General features: G+C 40.1%; 1 protein-coding gene across 1 annotated transcript; it reads right to left on the bottom strand.

Annotated features, from left to right (window-relative positions):
- Positions 1-1,558: 1,558 nt before the first annotated feature.
- LOC128358843 (hepatocyte growth factor) lies at positions 1,559-21,783 on the bottom strand. The gene is made up of 18 exons (XM_053319236.1): positions 21,582-21,783; positions 19,740-19,899; positions 19,322-19,434; positions 18,569-18,683; positions 16,722-16,870; positions 15,066-15,186; positions 13,993-14,111; positions 11,722-11,887; positions 11,486-11,619; positions 10,568-10,661; positions 9,237-9,367; positions 8,317-8,346; positions 6,711-6,816; positions 5,966-6,040; positions 5,646-5,795; positions 4,472-4,578; positions 4,084-4,226; positions 1,559-3,612 (listed from the first exon to the last, which is right to left on the bottom strand). The coding sequence occupies exons 1-18, from the start codon at positions 21,628-21,630 to the stop codon at positions 3,433-3,435; spliced, it is 2,142 nt and encodes a 713-aa protein (XP_053175211.1). The 5' UTR covers positions 21,631-21,783; the 3' UTR covers positions 1,559-3,432.
- Positions 21,784-23,316: the final 1,533 nt, after the last annotated feature.

Raw genomic sequence — 23,316 nt, 5'->3', positions numbered from 1 at the left:
AACAGCAGAGCTTGCAGTCCATGGACACAAGCTGCACGGTCCCCTCTGTATAACAAAGCACATTACAGGTTTTAAAAAAAAGAAAAAACTCTAAACATACTGAAACTACATTAAAAATTCAGAGCTATGATGCTACAAAAGACTCCCAATGAATTGTTCATTAAAATGTCAATGTATTACTCTCTTTCCTCTAATCTGCCACACTTCAGCACTACAAATACATTTTTTCTAGATTTAATCTTTGCTAAATTTGCCAGTCACTGCTTTGATGAAAGTTACAAGAATAACTTGTTGTTTCAAAATTGATTATTATTCATAACAGAGTTTTTTACTCTATTAGTCATTCTTACACATGTATCATTTAAAACCCAATCAGCTTGTGTAATTGATCAAACCGTTTGGTGAATTAGACTACACACGCTGAAAGACAGAGCCTTTGGATTCATGAGGAAATGTGCATTTCTCAGTTGGTTCTCTCTAATACTCTCTTTCTCTCTCTCTCACTCACACACACACACACACACAAACTGAGTGGCTGACTTGACCCTGACTCAGTGCACCATGAGATCTACAGCGTACATGAGGCTAATGATCCAGAGAACATGGCTTGTGTCAGGGATGTTCATGCTGGCGTGAAAGCACTTTTGTGTACATGTGTGTCTGTGCAGTAGTCCTTCTGGCTGTCTTCTTGTATAGTCTACAGTTTCTGTCTTTCTGTCTGTCCAGCTGACCTGCAGATGAAAGTAAACTTCTTACACTTCATCTCCCTTTGATGCCTCTACAGTAGCTGTTATCAGAGTGCTGTGTGTGTGTGTACTGTATACGTGTGTGTTGTGTCAGCATCAGTACACAATGCACATAGTGTGCATAGCAACAGAAAATGTCGATCCCCGTGTATTTTCTGCTGGCTCCATAAGTTCCTTAATACAGCATCAATGGATACAGCGTTTAATCTCCAGCTCTCATTCGTTGCTCTCCTGCGCTCTTTCACCTTCACTCACCTCACTTCTCACCCCCCTCACACACACACACACACACACACACACACACAGACACGCAGGCATAAACACACACTTATGCCCTTTATATCGCTCACTCCACGTCTATTAAACTCTAAATAGGGTGACAGCAGAACACTGCCATTCTGTTCTTTGGCATTTGATCATGAACAGCTACTAGGCTGAAACGGGTGTGTGTAGGTATGTGTGTCTTTGCGCATGTGTGACTATACAGTACATGTGGGAAAGTGTGTGTGTGTGTGGGAGAGAGAGAGAGATTGCCAAAGCATCTTTTGGTCTCTATGCTACTGTGGTGCCATCTTCTGGTAGGCAAGTATAATAGCCTTGACTTAATGATACAGCAAATCAGAACAAACTGGCTGACACTACACACATTTGCATTCAGAACACTCAAACAGGAAATTCAAAGGATCAGACAGTTATAACATAAAATGAAAAAGAATCTCATAGATTAAAAAACAAACAAGCAAAAAACATTTATTATAGTGACGGACATCTAAAAACAATACAAATAATTGCTGAAATTAATATATTGGATAAGATGACAATGATGAAAATGTATAGTGAATGCATATTATACAGAAAACATAAGACATTACTGTACAACCTGTGGAGTATAGCAGCTTGCAGCATCTTTCAGTGTATACACACACACACACACACACACACACACACACACACACACACACACACACACACACACACACACACACACACACACACAGAGATATTCATTTTCTCACTCTCATAACATGATGTAGTTATAATATAAAGCCATCTTGATCATTTTCACTAGTAAAAGAGGTGTGTTAATTTGTTTCAAGGGCCATTCAGTCATCCCAGTGATGCATCCATTACAGACAATGTAGTTACGAAGACCATCCTTCCTTTTCCATGACAAAGTTTAAAGTGACAGATTTTGTGATGCTAATATCCAGAGTGGATGGGGATTGGAGGTCTGCCAAAGTCTAAGTGTGGGGAGAGGATAACAGACACACACACACACACACACACACACACACTCCTTCTGCAGTTTTCTTTTTGCATACAGACACTGCTGCAGTGAAATTTACAAAACAGATGCACACACATACAGCTGCTACTAATTATTTTCTCGAGTAATCATTTAGTCTGTAAAATGTCAGATAATAGTGAAATAGTGAAGTGAGTGCTGTTGTAATTTTCAACAGTTCAAGGTGACGTCTTCAAATGTCCTGTTATGTTCGACCAACTCCCATTTACAATCATATCAAACAGAGAAAACTGACATTAGTAGACATTGGCATTGACTAAAGTGTTTTATTGATTATCTAAATAGTTGGCAATAAATTTCTCGCTGGACTAATTGATTAATCGACTAATTATTGCAGCGCCATACACACACACACACAGTGACAAATTATGTGAGGAAATAACAGGTTTTGTTTAAAAAGAGTTTGAGTGTACACATTTTCTACTATTTTTTTCAAATCCTGTAAAAGTTTATCTGCCATACATAATTTGTATCTACACAGAACACACATCTTACATACATGTTCATATATATACAGTCAGTGGCTTTGTGGTAAAGATCGAATACTGCAAGTGGAGTTCATATTGGTGTTTCCGTACAACTGACATCAATATGAGACAGAAACTTGATTGAAAGCTAAAGCGTCGACACCTTTATCTGCCTACCGTCACATTCATTTTCTCATGTCATAGATCTATAAGACCCAAATCACTGTTAGAGTGTCATAAATACACTCATTAAAATACTATGTACAATAAGGACCGCTTTATCAGAGCCCCCTGGAGATGTGTGAAGCTTGATTAAAGTGCCCTTAACATTGCTCTACCACTGGATAATTTTCTAAGTGGCCCATTGATGTATTTCTACAGAAGGAGCTGCCGAACCACTGCACTTTGGTCTTCAAAATGTTCAAGTAATGCCAGGAATCAAGAGTATTCACATGCACACATACCACTCTGGTGGATTTGCTACCATATGAAAATCACAGATCACGGGTGGTGAAATTTTTGTTGGACTGGTCTCACTGGGTCTACTCATAACTCAAAGACATTCTTGTTTGTTACTGTAACGTTCAACTCGCACTGGGTCCCATCTTTTACTATTAACTGCTTGTGGAACTAATCTTCTATATTAGATCAGAACAGTATTGCTTTTACTCCTCTTTCCATCAATGACTCTCAGAATCAGTGTGGTATCTGTCAATGTTGTGTTTCAATCTCACTGCAGTGGTTCATCCATTCATCTTATCCTCAGATCAGTTGTTTTTATTATTGATCTGTCGGCTAATGTATGTCATGAACAACATAGAAACAAGATGTCCTGAGTGCTCTGCTGGAGTTACAAAAGTAGATGTTCTAGGTTTAATTTAGTCCTCCAGTTTGTGTTTTATTCTCTGAGTCTCTAGACAATCTCTGGGTTAGGGTAATGTTTGAAGACCTTGTAGATCCACTGCGTGTAAAAGGGCACATTGATGAAGATGCCAGGCTGGTTGGCCCGAGCACAGCCTCTGCCATGGACACTCACTCCCACAATAACCCGAATGTCACCGTCCTGACACACAAGAGGGCCACCATAATCCCTCTGCAGAAGAAGAAATAGAGAGCACATTTTTATACGTCATTGGTTGAGAAATTTTGGACAGGGTTAAAAAAAAGAAAAGCAAAATGCATTTCTATATTCTTAGTGACAGACATAACCACTAGCACTTGTGAACATGGACAGCTCTTCTCCAAAGCTAGAAACCACAAAACCAAGGCTTTGATCGCTGATGAAATTTACTGCAACAGTCTCGAGCTGCTCTATTTACATCGGACTAAAGATTAAGCCCACAGATTCAAAGAACATTTGCTTGAGATTTAGATCAAACTGGGCTTTCAAAGCACTTTGTTGGATCGAGGTACTAAAATTCCCAAAATTCCCATCGGGAACAATTACATTATCTAAAGGGACTACATTTTAGAGAGCAGCTTACCTATAGATCACTGAAACAGTTATTATGGCCTTGTAGTTAAATGACAACACACCTCACCAAGAAAAGAATGAACAGTTTACCTCACACACTCCCTCATTCCTCTTGCCTCCTGCGCAGATCTTGGTGTTGGTGATGTGGAGGCTCCCTCTGTGCATCTCTCTGCATCTCTCATTACTGACAATGGGCAGGTCAACTTCTTTTAATACGTCATCATGGCCAGTGCCTGAAACAGTGAAAGGTAGCATGTTATTGCTTCTGTTCTGTAGTAGCATATGTAATATAAATGCCGCCATTGTACTGTAGAACTCTTATGTTTTAGTCATGTGTTTAATATTGTAACACTTCCACCTTATATCCCTTTAAAACAAATATACAGAATAATCTAGGACTAATGCAGGAGACAGCAGCAGTCCCAGCAGACACTCATTATAAATGCAACATATTGGAAATGTAGGAATATATCATTACCTTTAGTCTCTCCCCATCCGTACATTTTACATATTGTTCCATCTCGGATGGAGCACCCAGCTACAGGTAGCTGAATCGTATGGACATTGTCTGCAGGAAGGGCAGGCCTGGGTATATTTAATGGACACAGACAGTGCAAAGATGATCAACATCCCACTAGAACACACACACATGCATACAGTGCATCCAGAAAGTATTCACACCCCTTCCCTTTCCCTACATTTTGTTTTGTTACAGCCTTATTCCAAAATTGATTAAATTCCTTTTTTTTCTCATCAATCTACACACAATACCCCATAATGAAGCGAAAAAGGCTTTTCAGAAATTCTTACAAATGTATTAAAAAATAAAAAAACTGAAATATCGCATGTACATAAATATTCACTCCCTTTGTTATGATACTCAAAATTGAGCTCCTGCTTCCACTGATCATCCTTGAGATATTTCTACAACTTGATTGGAGTCCACCTGTAGTAAATTCAATTGATTGGACATGATTTGGAAATATAATGTCCCACTGTTGACAGTGCATCTCAGAGCAGAAACCAAGCCATGAAATCAAAGGAATTGTCTGTAGACCTCTGAGACAGGATTGTATCGAGGCCCAGATCTGGGGAAGGGTACTAAAAAATGTCTGCAGCATTGAGGGTCCTGAAGAGCTCAGTGGTCTCCATCATTCGTAAATGGAAGAAGTCTGGAACCACCAGGACTCTTCCTAGAGCTGGCCGCTCAGCCAAACTGAGCAATCGGGGGAGAAGGGCCTTGGTCAGGGAGGTGACCAAGAACCTGATGGTCACTCTGACAGAGCTCCAGCGTTCCTCTGTGGAGATGGGAGAACCTTCCAGAAGGACAACCATCTCTGCAGCACTCCACCGATCAGGCCTTTATGGTACAATGGCCAGACGGAAGCCTCTGCTCAGTAAAAGGCACATGACAGCCCGCTTGGATTTGCCAGAAGGAACCTAAAGGACCTAAAGGACTCGCAAAAACTTCTAAAAAACGTTTTTCACTTTTTCATTAGGGGGTATTGTGTGTAGATTGATGAGGGGAAAAAATAATTTAATCCATTTTGGAATAAGGCTGTAACATAACAAAATGTGGGAAAAGTGAAGGGATGTGAATACTTTCTGGATGCACTGTATATATGCCAATATATCTGAGAATTTTCACTCACTTAGACAGTCTTATGAGGGCTAAACTGGAGCCCTCTGGGCCACATATCACATGAGCTATGCTGACTTCCTGTCTCTTGGACCAGTCAGGAGCACCCTCTTGAATATCAGAGACTCCCAGCCACACCTGATACTCGCTGAGGTCTGGAACACTGGAGAGGCACATAAGAGGGTTAAAATATTTCACATGTATTACTCTCCACTGAGCAGCTACTGCAGACTGATCAGGACAAACTGTATTCAATACATTTAATGTTTAGAAAATATTCTAACAATGCCAGGGCACACAAGAGAAATGCAATGTAAACAGACATTAAGTTACCATGAAGAGAAGCACTGTCTGTCAGTGAGTACCCACTCCTCTCGTATTAGTGACCCCCCACACCAGTGCATGGACCTGGAAAGAGCACACAACTCTCATGACACTTCTTATATAAAACTGATTCACCAATAGCTGTGAAATACATAAAATAATACTTAATAATTGTTACAAGCTTTACAGTATGCAAGTATTCCAGTTGTTCCCAAAATGTATTCGAGGAGGAAAACTCAATCAGAACCTTCTGAAACATCCTCAACAAAAATTGAGCACCATACATTTAACAAAGGTTATTGCATGGCTTATCTTGTATTGCTGTGTAGATTGTCAGTGCACATAATGTACTGAAATCAGATATCTTCAAATTCTGATTTTTATTACAGTATTCGGAGTAAGAATCAGAATTATAGAGAAACTGTAACTAAAATGTGTATATGTGCTTGACTCAAAATTGATCTGCATGTACTGCAACAGAATACTACTACAATTAACCATGAGTTGGCTTTACTGTCTATGGGGCATAAATGTAAGACATCAAAGCTGCATCCAAATGTTGTGAAAGTGTGTCTCTGAGCAGAGTGAAGAGAGCCCTGAAACAGCATCTGAACCCTCCTTTGAAAACAAAAAACAAACAAAACCACTGATTTTTCTTTTTTTTTTATGTATTCAAGAGCCGTCTGGGCAAAATGGCCCACTGTTCTTCTTCAGGTAGAGGAAAATGTGTAGAATATTAAATGCACTGCCCTACCCTTTCTGTATGCTGACCATCCAGCTGCCGTCTGATATTCTCACCGGACCTCCACCCACGATCCTGGTTCTTTTATGAACAAAACACCCCACAGAGGACAGCTCACCTGGAAAAGCAAGAAGCATACACACATCAACACACACCTAGTCAAACATTGCAATATTTCTCTATAACATATAATGATAATACAATAATAATACAAATGTAAATCCCAGATGCAAACATACTTAATGGTGACATATTGTTTACATAGTAACAATAAAAGAGGCACTTAAGCTGCCTAATGATCCGATAATCATTGTATATGAACATAACCAGTTATGCTGATGAGGCCATTAATTAAGGTAATTATTGACTATGTTCACATAACATGTGTGAGGGGTTCATCTCTTGTTTCGGAGTTATTATATGCAGAAGAACAAGTAACACAGATTCACAGACTAACACGTACACACACGCACACAAGTACACAGAAACAGATGCCACCATGACAACATAATGTCCTGCACCATAATAACTGGACAGGTTCTGAAGACACCACTGCTCCAATGCTATCAAATACAGATCAGCAACTGGGCTCAAATGAGGGTAAAATGTATTGTAGCTGTGTATCACCATATCTGAATGTGTGAAAACATTTCCATCAAATGAATTAAAATGTTTGACAGTGTAAAAAAAATGTCTGAACAAATAGATTTATTTTTTGAATCCTTAAGGGGATCCGCAGCTGTGCTTGCCATTTTTTGAAAAAAAAAAGAAAAATATTTGCACAAATACTCTCCCATGTTTGAGTGTATAAGAGTGATTTGCACAAAGCACATCTATCTGTTGTAGGTTCACACAGAATTCAATTGAATGTGTAAATCCCAACAGCTACAAATCAAATCTAAGAGTGCAAGCAAAGATGCTCTGTAACAAAAGATGACGCACTAACCCTAACCATAGGACTGCAGGATTATTACAGAGGCCTAGCCTATTATAATTGTGATTATAATTGTGATTATAATTTTGATTTAATAGAACTGCTATTAGGATAAACACATATTTTGTGTAGGCCCATTATTTTACTGGATGTGAACATTAAGTATTTTAATAATGCTTATTTTAGTCATGTCTCCCCTAAAATATTTTATTACAGATGTGGCTTGGTCTGAGGATGTATTTTCAGAAACACAGATGCACAAGTCGCTACTTGTCACTTTGATCATGAATGTGATACTACTCTATAGAGTATATAGGCTGCATTAAAGTATACAATTCTCCAAGAACAAGACAGACAAACTTCAAGAGGAAACTGACAGGGCGGCAGGACTGAGTTACAAGTCTGCTCTGTTACTAATTTGAGTGATTCAGTACACAAAAAAGAACTGTGAATCACTAGCGATCTACACCTTGGCAGACTGCAGGGGAAAAAACTGCTAGAATGGCTCAACCCCATTGATCCATGACTGGATAATGAAGGTGATATTAATATATAGATTTTAATGTATTCATACTAAATGTTTTCACAGATTCAGATGTTTATACACAGCTGCAATACATGTTACCCTAATTTGAGGCCACAAGTCACTCAAAAACAGACAAAGAAGCTGACAGAGACACTCACCCATTGGAATGGTGTTCTGTGAAGCATCACCTGCAGAGAGGAGAGAAGACAAACAAGGGATCAGGGAGTATAAGCTGATACAAGATAAGAGGAGACCTTTCATAGGGGTGTAATATAGTTACAGTTATCAGGGCCCTTGCATTTGTTATGTCATGTTGCATCCATTTTTTGAGGGCTTTCATTGAATGTAAAACACCTTAAAGGACCATTTTGAAGGTTTAGCTCCTTTTCTGCAAATAGTTACTAAATAGTTACTTTCTTACCTACTTTTGTTTATATTCTGTAATCCACCACACTGACAATAAAGTCTAGATGATTTTCTCAGTGTTATATTATCATTGCATGTAGTTCAGTGCAGAGAGTGTCAAGAATGAAAGCAAAACATTCTAAAACAGAACAGAACAGAAAACACGTAAGTGTTTTAATTTAGCAGCAGATTTATATTAAAAAATAGACTTTATTTGCCTGTAGCAGCATTAATGTGTGTAATTTTAATATGAATACAGTGCTACCAATTAAGACTCATCATAGAAGACACAAGCAAACACACACATACGGCCATAGTGCCTCTAGCGCTTGGTCCATGTGGGAATAGTTAGAAAGAGCCCTCCCCTCGCTTCCTGATGAGTTGTGAATCTCCTCTGACACACACTGACCTAAGAGTGTAGACAGATCTACACTCTGCCAATAGTGTGTGTGTGTGTGTGTGTGTGTGTGTGTGTGTGACACAGAGAGAGAGAAGAAGATAGACAATCAGACAGACTGCAAACGAATCTACAACACACTTGCACTCATGTCTTAGATCCAGAAGTATGGCCAACTTTCAATTTCACACTGACTCACACAATGTTTTCTCTTTGTGTGTTTATAAGTGTGTGTGTGTGTGAAGGCACTGTGTGTACACACATTTGTGCACTCACATGGCTTTACACTGCAGTAGTCCCAGGGTATCGCAGAGTTGTTGGTATAACACCATGGACCATGTTTATCTTTATCAGGGTTTCTGCAGTAGTTTCCTTCCAGGCCAGCCATCAGTATGCCCCTCTCGCCGCTGAACAAACATACAAACACAAGAGATCCAATAACTAATCTTTCATCAACATTCTGTGAGTCCCACAGACAATTTCAAAACAATAGGACTTTCATTCATTTAAGCAGATAATTATGTTGTTGATGAGAGTAAAAGATTTGATTTATAACTATTAGTAAAAGCTAAACAAATTTAGCCAGATAGTATCTGGATAGTCAAACTACACAGCTGTGTAGGCTTACTCCCTCAGGACAAGATAAGGAGATGATCTGCAGAGGAATTACTCGCTGAGACACTATGCACCCACCCACATTCACATATCTAATACATGCTCATGCAGACATATCCCACACATGAGGGTATTCTCCCAAGGATTTAAAAAACATAATTTGAATTCCTTCCCAAACTGAATTCCTCTGCTGATAAGGTGGAGAATTGTAATAGAAAAGGGAAACACAGGAGAGGGGTTGCTGGGTACCAAATCATAGCAATCACAAGTTGTGTTTGTGTGTGCTGTATTTCTAGCAGCTAGCATAACAGCCAACTTTCCCCATGACTCCTCAGCCCTGACCTCTGGCCCTTGGGCGGGAGCCGAGCGGTAGAGCTGATTGGCTTTGAAGTGTTCCTACAAAGGAGGGATTTGGGGTCAGAGGTGAGGAGTAAAGTGTATATCCCCCAGTCAAGTTATCACTGGGAGTCATTCTTGCTGAGTTAGGTCATCTTCGGGGAAACACTTCTCTGGTCATTAAGAGTTCTGGAGAAGGTAGTCACCGCACCCGCAGGAGTCGTTTCTCCTCTGAGAAACAGGAGGCCTGACTTTATCCATTAACAACAGTAAGACTTAACTAGAGGTCAACAGGGCTTCTCTCCGTTCTAACCACCATTTCTCAGGTTTGCACACATGGTTCTTGAACACACAGACACACTCTGTCATAATCTCTCAAGTGATCTTTTCCTTGTTGACACCCATATAATTTGCATGTTTTCTGTTTTTTATCGGTGATTTACTTTGATCCCATTAAGGTCTAAAAAACATCTACAGTTTGAATTATTGTTAGACTGGACAGATCACATGTAGAAGAGCTATGTGACATCTTGTTCTCTATTTTAAGCAGAATCACTTGTCTGCAGTTTATTGATGGTGCAGTTCTGTTTTGTACATTATAGTGGAGTTTGGGAAAGTTATTAGGTTAGAAAGTAGCAGGGATCCAGTGGGCTGACCTGTTGCTGTGGTCCCTCCAGGGAGCACAAGGAAGGTTTGATCTAGTCCTTGACTGCTCTCCTTGGTATGTCTCCCCAAAGCTTTCATAACAGTCTGTATTTAAGAAAGAAAAGATAAGAAGAAAGAAAAAATAGAAAATAAAAGGATAGAGGAATTATTTCTTTCACATATTAAACAGCATATACAACAGACAGTACATAACTATATGCTGTATGCTGTGCATCTATAATACAGCATCACCTCAACAAAAGTCTATAATGTAGAAACTGAAGACTGGTAAATTATAAGATGAGAAATGAAAACAACCCTTAGTTTCTGAGCTATCATGGTCAACATTGGTTCTAGAATATGCAGGGCTGGGAACAGAAAGAAGTCATCCACAAGAAAAAACATTGGTCATAAATAAGTTTTTGAAGCTGTATGTCACCCTGCACTTTTCTATAGAAAGCGTTTTCAACCCTCAAGGATATCCCACATCACAACCTCAGAAAGAGGTTTATAATCCCAGAGCAAGGCCGCATATCCTAAAGAAATATTCCCAAGAATTTGGATTTGTGTATTCAGTCATAGATCTACATTTTTTACTTCCAAATCTCTTGCTACTCCACGGAGAATCCCATCCAGCACTAATCCTTCCATCTTTCACTGTCCAGTGAGACTTGACAATCCTGAGCTGCTGTCAGAGTTCGTTTATGTTAGGCGTGGTGGTCAGTCCTTCCCACAATCCTATAGAGCTACACTTCTCCACAGGGACGTAGAAAACATAGTTATGAACCACGATGTGTGGTTACAGGGTCTCGTGTGAACTCTAAGGTCTACAAAATGTAAAAAATGCTGAATATTTCTCTTCTTTGGTAGTAGAGAAAAGCAGCTCTTCCTTCACTGTGTTGGGTGTCAAATAAAATTGAGTCTCTCACCACTGACAGGCTTGTTTTGGGCGCCACATTGAGGGATGTTGGTGCAGGGCATTGTGCGGACTCTTGGGTCCGTAGTGAAGCACCAGGGGAATTCTTGCCCATCTGGATTCCGGCAGTAGTTCTCTCTCAGATCCCTGGAAAACAAAGATAAACTTATCCTGTAATCTGCACAGATATGTGATATGTGCAGGTGGGTGAGTGAGTGGATGGCTGTCTTATGTGAGTGTCTGACTCACTTGCAGGGGTAGGCTTGAGGTATGAATGTGTGGTTATGGGGATACTGAGAGTCCCAGCGTTGGCAGATGAGTCCAGTAGGCGTCACATCTACTGTCCCCCTATAACCTTCTCCTTTGCTTTGGTAGCACTCAGTTGTTTCCACTACATTTAGTTTCTGAGGTGTTTCTGTGAAAGAATGTACAACATTAAATACTACTGAGAAAACCTTGAGCATGAAATAGCTGTTTACTGACTTATTTCCTTCAACATTCAAAGATCACTTAGTCTTCATAGAGTAAAAAACATTGAACATATTATGCGGAGGGCAAAACACTAAAACCATGTAGTCTATGATTACAGTCCTGTCACTATAGGAAACCCCCAAATTCCACATTGTCACCAATTGTCACATATAAGTGTACTGAAATAGAAAGGGATATCCATCAAAAACAGTTTGGCTAATTGGCTAATTTGAACTGCAATTTGCACAGCAAAAGCAAATAAATGGAAAACAGCCATATCTGATTGAAAGGGTGGATGGAGAGAAAGGGCGTGTGTGAGAATCCAAGATGAGAGAACTTTTTTAAGAGCGAGGCAAACTTCAGATGAACTATGGCACTGCACTAAAAATCTTGATGAGCTGGATTATAAAATAATAGTCTGACATTTACAGCCCACTGCACTGTTTTTCCATTTTCCTGACGTTTGCGAATTGGTTTCTATAAGTATTTTCTCCTGCTTATACATGAGATGTTGAGGTCCCATTCCCAGGCGTACAGTAGATCACACAATGTATAATTTTATCTCCTAATTGTCAGAACTGATTAATTGGTCAAGCCACTATTTACACCCAAATAAATCTGGCTACCAATGTATGGGTTAAAGAAAAGAGTAACTAAAATAAATAATTAGATTTTTATCTGAATAAAGTCAAGCTGTTGCAGTGCATATAAAAACCACAATAATATGTAAACAATATGGAATAGTAAATGACTTAGCACTGGGAAAATATTCAGTGTGAGTATGATTTTGATGTGAAGAATGGTTAAAGAGCCTCAATCTCTTGGCCACCTGCTTTGAACAGAATAGCTCCCTCTGCGGGTTTACAAGTACCAGTATAATGAGGCTAATATGGCAGAAATTGGAAAAACAAGGCAGGAAATCTTAGCTGCTCCAATTTTCTTTAGAGAAAGGGAGCTTACTCCAAATTACACAAGTTCATTAGCCTGAACATCATAGTTTTAAGCAACAATGTATAAAGCTGAAAATTCTAAAACAGACATTGTCTACCCATGCAATCTGTCTAAAAATAGATATGCACTGGTTGTGACAGTACACAAAAGACCAGGCATTGACAAAAGAACACTTTGTCTCTGGTTCATGCTCTCTCCTCTCTGCCTTGTTTTGATTAAGACTAACTGGGTTGTAAACTTGGTCTGTTCCCAACAAACTCCCATATCAGAGAGAGAGAGAGACAGAGAGAGAGAGAGAGAGAGAGAGAGAGAGAGAGAGACAGCGAGTGCAGGGGGTGGGAGACAAATTTAGAGGAGAAAAAAAAGCAGGAGGGGGGAACAGTGAATCACAGGGTCCACATGGAGGAGTGCCATCTAGTAAACACGGTGCCAGGACTGCTGATGATTCTAGCAGGCAAACAGGCCAGTCACAGACGCAGGAGAACGGAGCTCTCTGTTTTATGTTCTTGAGGACCACAGTTGCTGTCTCAGTGACTCACTGCTGATTACAGGGTCATCTTAAGAGCATACTGAATCTGCTGGTTTATTACAAGTGTGCAGACACACTAAACATGCAGCTAAATGAGACAACACATACACCTAGTTCTTACACATCAATCATAGCATTTATTCTTGGCATGAGGTGTAATGTAAGCGATCTGCTTGTAGTGTGTGTGACCCTGGTGTTGTGTCTGTATGTGCAACAGGAGGTTAATGAGAAGCAGTAACCAAGCCCTCAACAGTTTGACCACCACACGTTAGAGCTGGCATAGAACAATAAACAGCAGGCCAGTGGTGCAGGGCAAAAATAAACATGCTGGCTATTAGAGAAGACATAACAGAGAGCCCAGCTTGAGAGGGGAACTGTGTGTGTGCACGTGCGTATGTGTGTATTCCATAATGCCAGCCAATGAGACAGAGAGGAGTGGCAAAATGAAAGGTGCAGGAAGTTGTAAATTCTGATGCATTCAGTCACACTTCATGTACAAACATACACATATTTCCACTGAAAATGCACAACAAATGCTAAAACATACGCAAACAAACATGTATTCTTACCACAGACTTTGATGTTGCAGTATTCCCAGGGTGTATTTGGGTCTGTGGTAAAGCACCAGGCTCTGTGGCGTCCGTCTGGATTCCGACAGTAGTTATCATCCAGTCCCTTGTCAGGATACCTAATACAAAACATACATTATAACATGCTTAGGATAGAAACACAACGTATATACCATAAGAGTGGAAAGCATAGCACACTTTTATCTCACATGTATTGTGATGGGATATTTCTCTGACTTTAGGTTGCACAAAACACAAATTGACCCATTTTTTTAAGCCCAGAGGTACCCTAAAAGAGAATGATATCTCTATTTTCCCTCTGAAAATAAACGGATAGACAATTCACTGTTGCACAGAACTGAAGTATTAATGAGTGGACTGCTGCAAAGACTCCATCTGTGAATCTGTTCAGAGCTCAGGGGAGTAATGAAGATAATAGGCTGCACCACTACAGGTGTTCTGTAATATGTCATCCCAAAATCCCACGTCCCTCCACCCTCCAGGCGTACAGTATAAGGTTGTGGGACCCTCTCATTATATTAGTGCTATGAGCAGTCTGGGACCTCCTATACACAAACACTGGGATGATTAAGGATGTGTTAACGAGTCCAAACTAATCCAGGCCACCTGCCATCTAACTGGAACACTCACTTGATACACAGACACACTGCCAGCATGTGCACACACAAACAGAGAACATGTAAGGAATACTTAAATACAGAGTAAAATATATGGTCTCACTAAAATAGGTGTAAGCCTATCTCACGGTTGGACACAAGTCTGTTTTATAATCTGCTGAGAGTTTAAAGGAATTTGGACAAAATTGGTCAGAATGAAGAGTTTTCCCAGCAAATCACTGCTAAAAACACATAATTACACACAGAATTCTGATAACATTCCTTCAGGGAAAGGCATGCTGGCTTACTCCAAATCACTTCATCTCCAGACTCTGTGCACCGTAAACTCATGAAATGATTGTATGAACTTATCATTCCATAAAGTGTTTTCATACTTCTTGCTATTACTTTATTTATATCCATGTGTGCATGCATAATTGGATGTGTGTGTTATACCTCTTGGGATGGTACAGGTGTTTGTGTGGTTCATCAAGGTCCCAGCGCTGGCATTCCCTCCCACTCTCTGTGTGGTCCATGGGTCCTCTGTAATCTTCTCCATTACAGTTCATACACTCAACTGTACAGCAATGACACACACATGCAAAAAACACACAGAGAAAACAACTCAGAGAAAGAGTAGACCTCTGTTGACACTTTGCAACGTAAGGGGTTGACTTTCATTATGACGCACATCTACTGAAAAATCTTAAGTGAAATTAATATAAAAAATACTTTCATATAAATTATGATACTTTTAAAAGTATATACATTATCGGACACATCAAAAGAACATGAACAAAGTGGATCATCTAATAAAAATAAATACATTTGAGGTCATGATTTTTTGCCCGAAAATGGTTATGCAACATTTTGTTCTAAAGCCACTCATAAATTCTGAATAGATTTTTAATTCAGTTCTGAAATTATGGACACACACACACACACACACTTAATGTATAAAATCATATATTATGTGTAAGGCTAATGAAGGAGAAGATCTCTTTGATGTCGAGAAGGCACCATTTGTTGCATGGTGAGTAGCCCACACTGTCTAGTGTAAACAACAGAGAGCATGCAGATTAGAAACAGATGTTTATCCAGCTCACTGCTGTCATGACAGAGCACATTTTATACCACTGGCTGTATGTGTGTGCTTGTGCACGCCATGCGTGTGTGTCTGTTTGTATGTTTCCTATTAAAACCAACTGATTTCTGGAGAAACCCTTCCAGTCATTTTCTTCTGAATGAGTGCCGGCTTTTTATCAAAATAAAAAGTCATTATCTCAGTTGTAGAACTTGTGATAACCCAGCGAGACACCATATGTTAGCTGGAGAGCAAGACGGATTCCTATCCTGTCTTATCGAACCACAGCCTGGTTCCTCATTAATGTGAGCCAGTGTCATACATGCAGAGGAAACAACCCCTCTGACAGCATGAATCCCCTGGGATTAGATAACAGAGGTCATTATCATCCCCTTCTTCAGGGAGACATCAGTGCTTGACAGTAATATTGTGTGATATAACATAGAGGCTGAGATGCCAGTGGGAAAGTGCTTTCCTCTCATCACAACCGGATAAATATCAGTATAAGTTTTATTCATGCAGACCCATTACTCGAACTTAATGGTTTCCCTCTATGTCTGCTACAGGGTTAGACAACAATTTATCTATAGGAGAGGACAGGAGGATTAATCTCCTCTAACATTCCAACATCAGCCTCTTTAGGTCCAAACCATCTGCAAAAGCTGAACTTGATAGAATGAGAGATGACAGCATAAATTGAACCACACACCTGGAAATGCCTGCAGCTGGCCTCAGCAAATAAAGAAAACCTGTGCACCCACACTTATACACAAACACAGATGTAGAGGAGTTAGAGCCAGCGTTGCTTAGTCCAAGGCACTATATGATTGCGTAATTTGCTGCACCTCATTTCAGACTATCAAGCTTCAATTGGTGAAGCAATTTGCAATGTAGAGTGGACATTATTATAAGATTGTCTGCCCAAATACATAAAGGCATAGTGTGTGTAGTGTGTGTGTGTGTGTGTGTGTGTGTGTGTGTGTGTGTGTGTGTGTGTGTGTGTCTGTGTGTCTGTGTGTGTAGCCTACCCTGTGAACACTGCGGTATGCCACACTCCTGGTGTCTGAGGTGGGGTCGGGGGTCAGTCGTGAAGCACCACGGTCCGACAGTGGAGTTGTCAGGGTTGCGACAGTAGTTTTCTCTCAGATCCTTCTTCCTGAATCTCTTAGACATGAATCTGTCAGAAGGAGAGCTGCAGTTATACAAACACACGTCTACACCAAGGCTGGTTGCCAAATATTTTAGCTGCCATGCAGAGCAACTTTCTTTAGAGAAACACCCAAGGCCATCATCTGTTGTCTTTTTTATGAGTATCAGTATGACAAATCATCTAATCATTAATGAGACAGCTTTCACTTCTGTCTGTGGGCTGAAACCTAACTTTGTACATTACCATGGAAGTCACCAAATTAAAAGTAATTAATGGAGACGCTGAAGGGCTGAACTGTTGATGGCATAACGTTTAACCGCAGGAGAAAACACTATTTTAAAAACAATATGCAGAAGCACTGTTAGTTTTCCATGAGGCCATTTCTGAATTTTGTGTAAACACGTTGACAAATGACTCATATTTTCTACATCAGGCACACACATGGCTGTGGCCTCAGTTGTGGTGATGGACAACAGTGTAGTCTTTGACTCAAACTGTGTTTTTCCACATCATGATGAAAAGATAAAGTTCTGAGGTGTACTTTCGGTGAGGTGGGTAATGACAGGTACAGAAATGAGAAGGCCTTTACTGATCAATCAAAAAAGAGAAGAAACCTTTCACTGATAAAAATGTAATTTGTCCATTTATAGCAGTCTGATGAAGCAGGTTCACTGGAGGTACAAATGTACACTGCCCTCTTTGATTAGTCTGCTGCAGCAACAACTCACTACAAAGCCTATCAAAGTAATTTAAGTCTTCTGAGAAGAGGAGAGTGGAAAGGGAAGGAGGTAGCATGAGGTTTAAGGTCTAAGATGAGGTGTATGTGCCATGTGGTTCTCTGATGGTTATTAATATCCAACACATGATAAAACTTTGTCATTCTACTGGTATTGTCTCCTTAGTCCTCTTCAGTTTTCCCTACATTGTCCTAACTTGACATAAAATATTGTACTGCAAGCCAGCTTAGCACTGAGTCTTTTTTTTGTAATCTATTTTCTTTAACTTTAATTTGAATAGTTTTAGGCACCATATCATGAGTTTTCCCATTGCTTGTGTCATATTGTCACGTTTAGGAGCCATAATGGTGATTTTTATCACTTAAGATAAATCAACAGTAGACTGAATGTGAGACCAAATAATTAGTACCGTTGTTGTAGAGGATAAATGCACTTGTTATATTGCTGCTTACCAGGCGATTACTGAAGATCAGTGCTAATTTAACTTTTATAATCCTGCAGAGACACAATGCTTTACTAGCATATTTTGTTTGTCTTTTGTTTGTACACATCACTTAATTGGCTCTTTTTTCTATTGGGAGCTATGCTGCATCAGAAAGTATGCTTGCATATTGAAAAAAAGTGCTTTATCTAGGAATGTACCTAGAGCTTAACCAAAAGCTGCATATTAGATATGATCGTAATCCCACTAAAACACACACATACAAGCACAGATGCGCGCACACACACCTAGATAAACAGTAGAGTCACTGGAGGAAATGATGTGTGACTCTGTAAAACGTTACAAAAAGGTCAGTTGTGATGAATGGCTGCTCCCAGGAGCCTAATCAACCTCTAATATATCATACTTATATACACAGACACACACATACAGAATAGCCTCTAGCTACTTGCTAATTGCATCACTAACAGGCCAACGCTAACAGTAAGAAGCAGCTTTAACATGATTTTGTTTGACATTGTGTTGAAAAGACCATCCAACTCTTACTTGTGCTCATGAGGAATAGGAGAGGCCCAGGCTTGGCACAGGATCCCACTCACTGTCACTGACCTCCGCCCCCTGTAGCTCTGACCTGTACCCACGATGCACTCTCTGACATAGTCTGAAAGAACAGCAGAGAGAGAGAGAATGAGGAGACAGTAAAAAAAATGTAAAAAAAAGTAACTAGGTGAGCCAACGACTTGAGCACAGTGTTGTGTATACAGAGCCAGTATGGATGATGAAGAAAACAGACAGAAGGAGATGTTCAGTCATAATGCTGAGCTCAACAAGGACATGACAATGCCAAAAGCCAAATCTGTTTTCCCAATCTTCTGCAAAACATTTGGATCCAGTAAAATAGGCTACACAGCTTGCATGTTTGCTGTTGTGGGCAGTCAAAGTCAAGTTGGAGGGGGGGGTGAGGGTAAAAGGGTTTCCATCGTTTACACAAACACTGCGTAATGACAGAAAATGAACCATAATGTGCTGCAACACAATAAACACGACATTGGTCCTTGCCCTTCCTTGTCTGTCTCTTGAGGGACGACATTATGTAAAAAATAAGCTAAAATCCCTCTTCATAAAAGGGTATTTATGAAGTCATACATTTATTCTACGTGCTCTGTTGCAACAAGATTGCACTTAAGTTTTGTTACTGATCGGAAATGAGACAGTTTCTTTTTTTCTGATGGAGAGATGGTGACAGTGAGAGACACCAATTTAGCTGGTAGAGAGAAAAGGTAGAACAGTCGAGGGCACCTTTCTTTTGATAGAGTTGGTAGTTGAAGTCTTGCTGCATCTGAGTTCCTGGCGAGATCCTGTCGAATGACAGCCACTGGCATTTCCTGTTTTTATGATCATACAGAAATGCTCTGGAGAATAAGAAGGAAAGGAAAGGAGACAGAGAGAAAGAAGGAAAATTGAAGTACATAATGATCACTTTTCTTTTCTTACAACAAAGGGCGTCCCAGGACAATTCACACTGTGGTTACGTGAGTATGCAGAGCTGTTACAGAGGCCTGCTAAACCTGAAAGGCAACAATTGCTGCGAAAAACATAATTAATGATTACAGAACTTGAAGAACCACCATTTCATACACTGTGTATGTGCCATCCATATTGTTGAAGAGTTACTTGTGCAGCTGAAAGATACATCTTATAAGAGCATAAGACTTACCTGCATGTAAAGGGTAATCTTTTGTTGCGGCTGCAAGCTTTGGCACATTTAGCCATGCTCAGCTTTCTGCTTTTGGTCAGGTGGGTAGAGTCGGGAGCCACAACAAGCAGTCGTACGCCATCAGTCTTCTGGTAGTCCTGGAGCGCATTTCTTCGTCCCTCTGATACAATCACATGACATGTTCATAATTAAAATTTAGATTATTAGCTGACAATCATCCACAGCTATTGTAAATTATATGATATGTGTTGCTTGAGGCCACATTAGGCCGGAAACAACTTTTTGTAAGGGCCCAACCCCAAATATTTTGTTGTGCAGAGTTACTCTGCCGAATTAGCTTTATCATTACAACAGGTAAGTCTGCTTGTATGATTTATTTTCATCCTATTTTATCCATTATCTGTATTACTTTCCTTTAATATAAGACACATTTGATCACACTTTACTTGTAAAGTGCTATGAAAGGGTTACCAGCCTATTGTTATCATTATTAATATTTTCTTTCTACACTATCCATTATTTCAATAATAAACAGGCACATGGACACACTAGTAAAACTGTGGTCTCATCTGTGGTCTAAGAGGTGGATAATCTACTAATAAACCCAGTTTGAGGACACCCAGGCAACAGCATTACAATGTGTGAATTAGTCTACTTTAACTGTTATTAATATACAGGACCTAATAAGGATGCACAGTCATTTATCACTGCCTCCAATGAAAACAAAACAAGGCTGACTCACACACGCACACACACACACACACACACACACACACACACACACACACACAGTGAGGGGAGTCAGCACAGGGTCTGTATATTGCCCCTCAGGTTCTCTGTATCTCTTTAAATTTTAGAGAGCTTGTTAGACATTTACATTTAGAGAGGAAACGCATGCTTCCTCACTCCCAGCTCTCTTCTTGCATGTACTCTAAATTCAAGAGCCTTTAGGACAGACATGTGGCGTTTCTTTTGGCATGATGCAGGAAGAGCTCCTTGAATTATGATGTTAAGAACAGATAGATCACAGAGCTGGTGTTTCAGAATCAGCAGTTTAGTGTTTAGTGATGCAGTGAGCAACCTGAGGATCGCAGAGCACCAGAGGCATCCTCAACTTGGGTCCACCAGCCAGGCAGTTTCTCTGCCTGAGTGCCTGGGAGCAATGAGCCGCGAAATCCCACTCTGTTAGGACTCCGGGATGACTGAATCACTAATTTGATTTAAATATGGCATCGTTCTAGGCGACAGTCGGTTAGCTTTATCTAATCCCTTTATCACAGAATGTATTTATCTGGTGATCAGGCTGTACGTATTAATGCGTCCCTGTGCGGCGTAGTACTGCGCTCTGGCATGGAGACGTTGCAACGATACTACAGCAAGAGTTCAGATTAAATAACCCCTGCTAGACCCTCACTTGTGTGGTTCTTATCAAAAGCATAATTTTCCACTGTAGAGATGACCAATTAAAGAGATGTTCTCATTTGCTCTGACGCTAAGAAACACTTAAACTACTCTAATCAACTGTGAAATATATAGGCTGATTTCATGGTTTATTTTAAGAGTGCAAATATGCTGTCACAATAAGTAAACTTCACAGTGTTATGGCTAATTGTATAGTCTCCAAGGACACTGTCGGAATATTGCATGCAACAGGAGCTTAGAAAGTCAGCTCAGTAAAGCCACTCTTAACTCATGTTTGGCAGTCTGTTTTGCACGGAGCCCAAAGCAATGCTTCATAGTAAGAGTCACACCAGCTCCAACCCAGTGGCACACGACAGGGAGGAAAAGCAAGCAGTTGTAAATACTTTTTTTTTTTTTTTTTTTTTTGTACGCCAAACTTACCAGAACAAGAAATGACGAAGAGTACGAAAACGATATTGTAAATCCACATCGCCGCGTCACTGAGTAACAGTTTCAGAGATAAATCGGGAAAATGCTGTTTGCCTCGCTGTCGGACTGCAACCAGGAGATGTTGCTTCCACCACTGCACAGATGATGCGGCTCCTCTCTAAGTACTTCCTCGCCTCCCTCCCTCCCTCCGTCCCCTTCTTTCGGTGCGTGTGTATGACTTAATCTCTCTCTCTCTCTCTCTCTCTCTCTCTCTCTCTCTCTCCTCACCCCACTTCTAGTTTCAGTGGTGTGCTTAATTGGCCAGAATGTTACCATTTTATCAGAATTTGATCTTTGTGTCATTGTATATGTGTGTGTGTGTGTGTGTGTGTGTTATGCTGCCTGTTGTTTGTTCACCTCATTAAATACGTTTCTATTTATTTTTATTTATAAGGAACTCGCTTTTTCCCCTTTTGTCTTTATTTGTCTTTGCCTTGTTAGACTTTGTTATCCCCACTTCTGTGTCATCCCAGATAGCAGAAGTGTGGGATATCCCATCTGTATGTGCAAAACCTACAACAACATGCTATACAAATAAAATAAGAGCTGAGATTCAGTGTATTAACATATAAAGCATCTCTACACTCAGAACTATGCAAAATCCACTTAAGGCAAGTAATTGGTGAGGGAAGAAAAATTGATCTCAATAAATAAATATTACAGGAGATAATATACAATTAGGGTACCATAAATGAACTTCTGATAGAGACATACTATAAATATATTGGTTCAGATGAATGTTATGTGTCCACCCCCTCTCCATTACACATTCAGTCATCCTTGTATTTTTCTCCCCCTAAAATCACCAAGCAGCACAGTGTGCAAATTGAGACAGAAACAGATATTGGCACTTGTCACGGGAAACTCAGTCGGGTGGTGGTGGGGGGGTTGTTTATCCTACTTTCCTTCTTCCCCCCTGTGTGAGATAAGAAGTGAAGTTACTGGTGGGGGGTGGATGAGGATAAGACATCCCAATCCATCTTTTCTTTGTCATCTCTATTTCCAGCGATGACAGCATGAGATAGGAGATGTGTCACTTAACTGGCCTTAGCATTTTCTCCAAAGATCTCTCTGATGATGCTGTTACAGATCGACGCTTCTAGTCGTCCTGTAGCAGTCCGATGAGTACACAGTAAATAGAAATCACATTTGTTATTACAGCACACATTGAGAGTTACTGCATCGCGGGGATTCCCAGTATTTTCTTAAAACTCACAGGATAGGCCCAATAAAAAGCTGTCCAATAGATAGATAAATATGTAGGAGGAGATAGACTCCATCTCTATCTTCTCTCTGGTTCAGTGAGTAATGCTCTTGCGGCTTCCTGACGGGACCACAGAGTCATCACAATAATAAACAATCAGCCATGAGTCAGATACTTTCACTGGATCGCTGCACAAGTCTTTCTGTTTCTCTCTTTTCTTTCTCTTTTTATACCTTCATACATACAAGTATGCATACAACGCAACCACTGTTTCACATGAGTAAACATGCATTGACGTCCTTTTCTTCTGTCTTTCTCCTCACATGCGCACACATGCATACTCACAAACAGGAACATATAACGAGCAGCAGATGACTGAATAACCTTCACCAGTTTGAGCTCGAAACAAAAACCCCTCATCACCACAATCTCATTACTGACTCTGCTAGCAGGAATCCAGTGGGTGTTTCCACTGCGTCTGTG

The sequence above is a fragment of the Scomber japonicus genome, chromosome 5, assembly GCF_027409825.1.
Source record: "Scomber japonicus isolate fScoJap1 chromosome 5, fScoJap1.pri, whole genome shotgun sequence".
Taxonomy (NCBI): domain Eukaryota; kingdom Metazoa; phylum Chordata; class Actinopteri; order Scombriformes; family Scombridae; genus Scomber; species Scomber japonicus.
The sequence above is the reverse complement of the archived record's forward strand: the minus strand, read 5'-3'. Positions and strand labels throughout refer to the sequence as shown.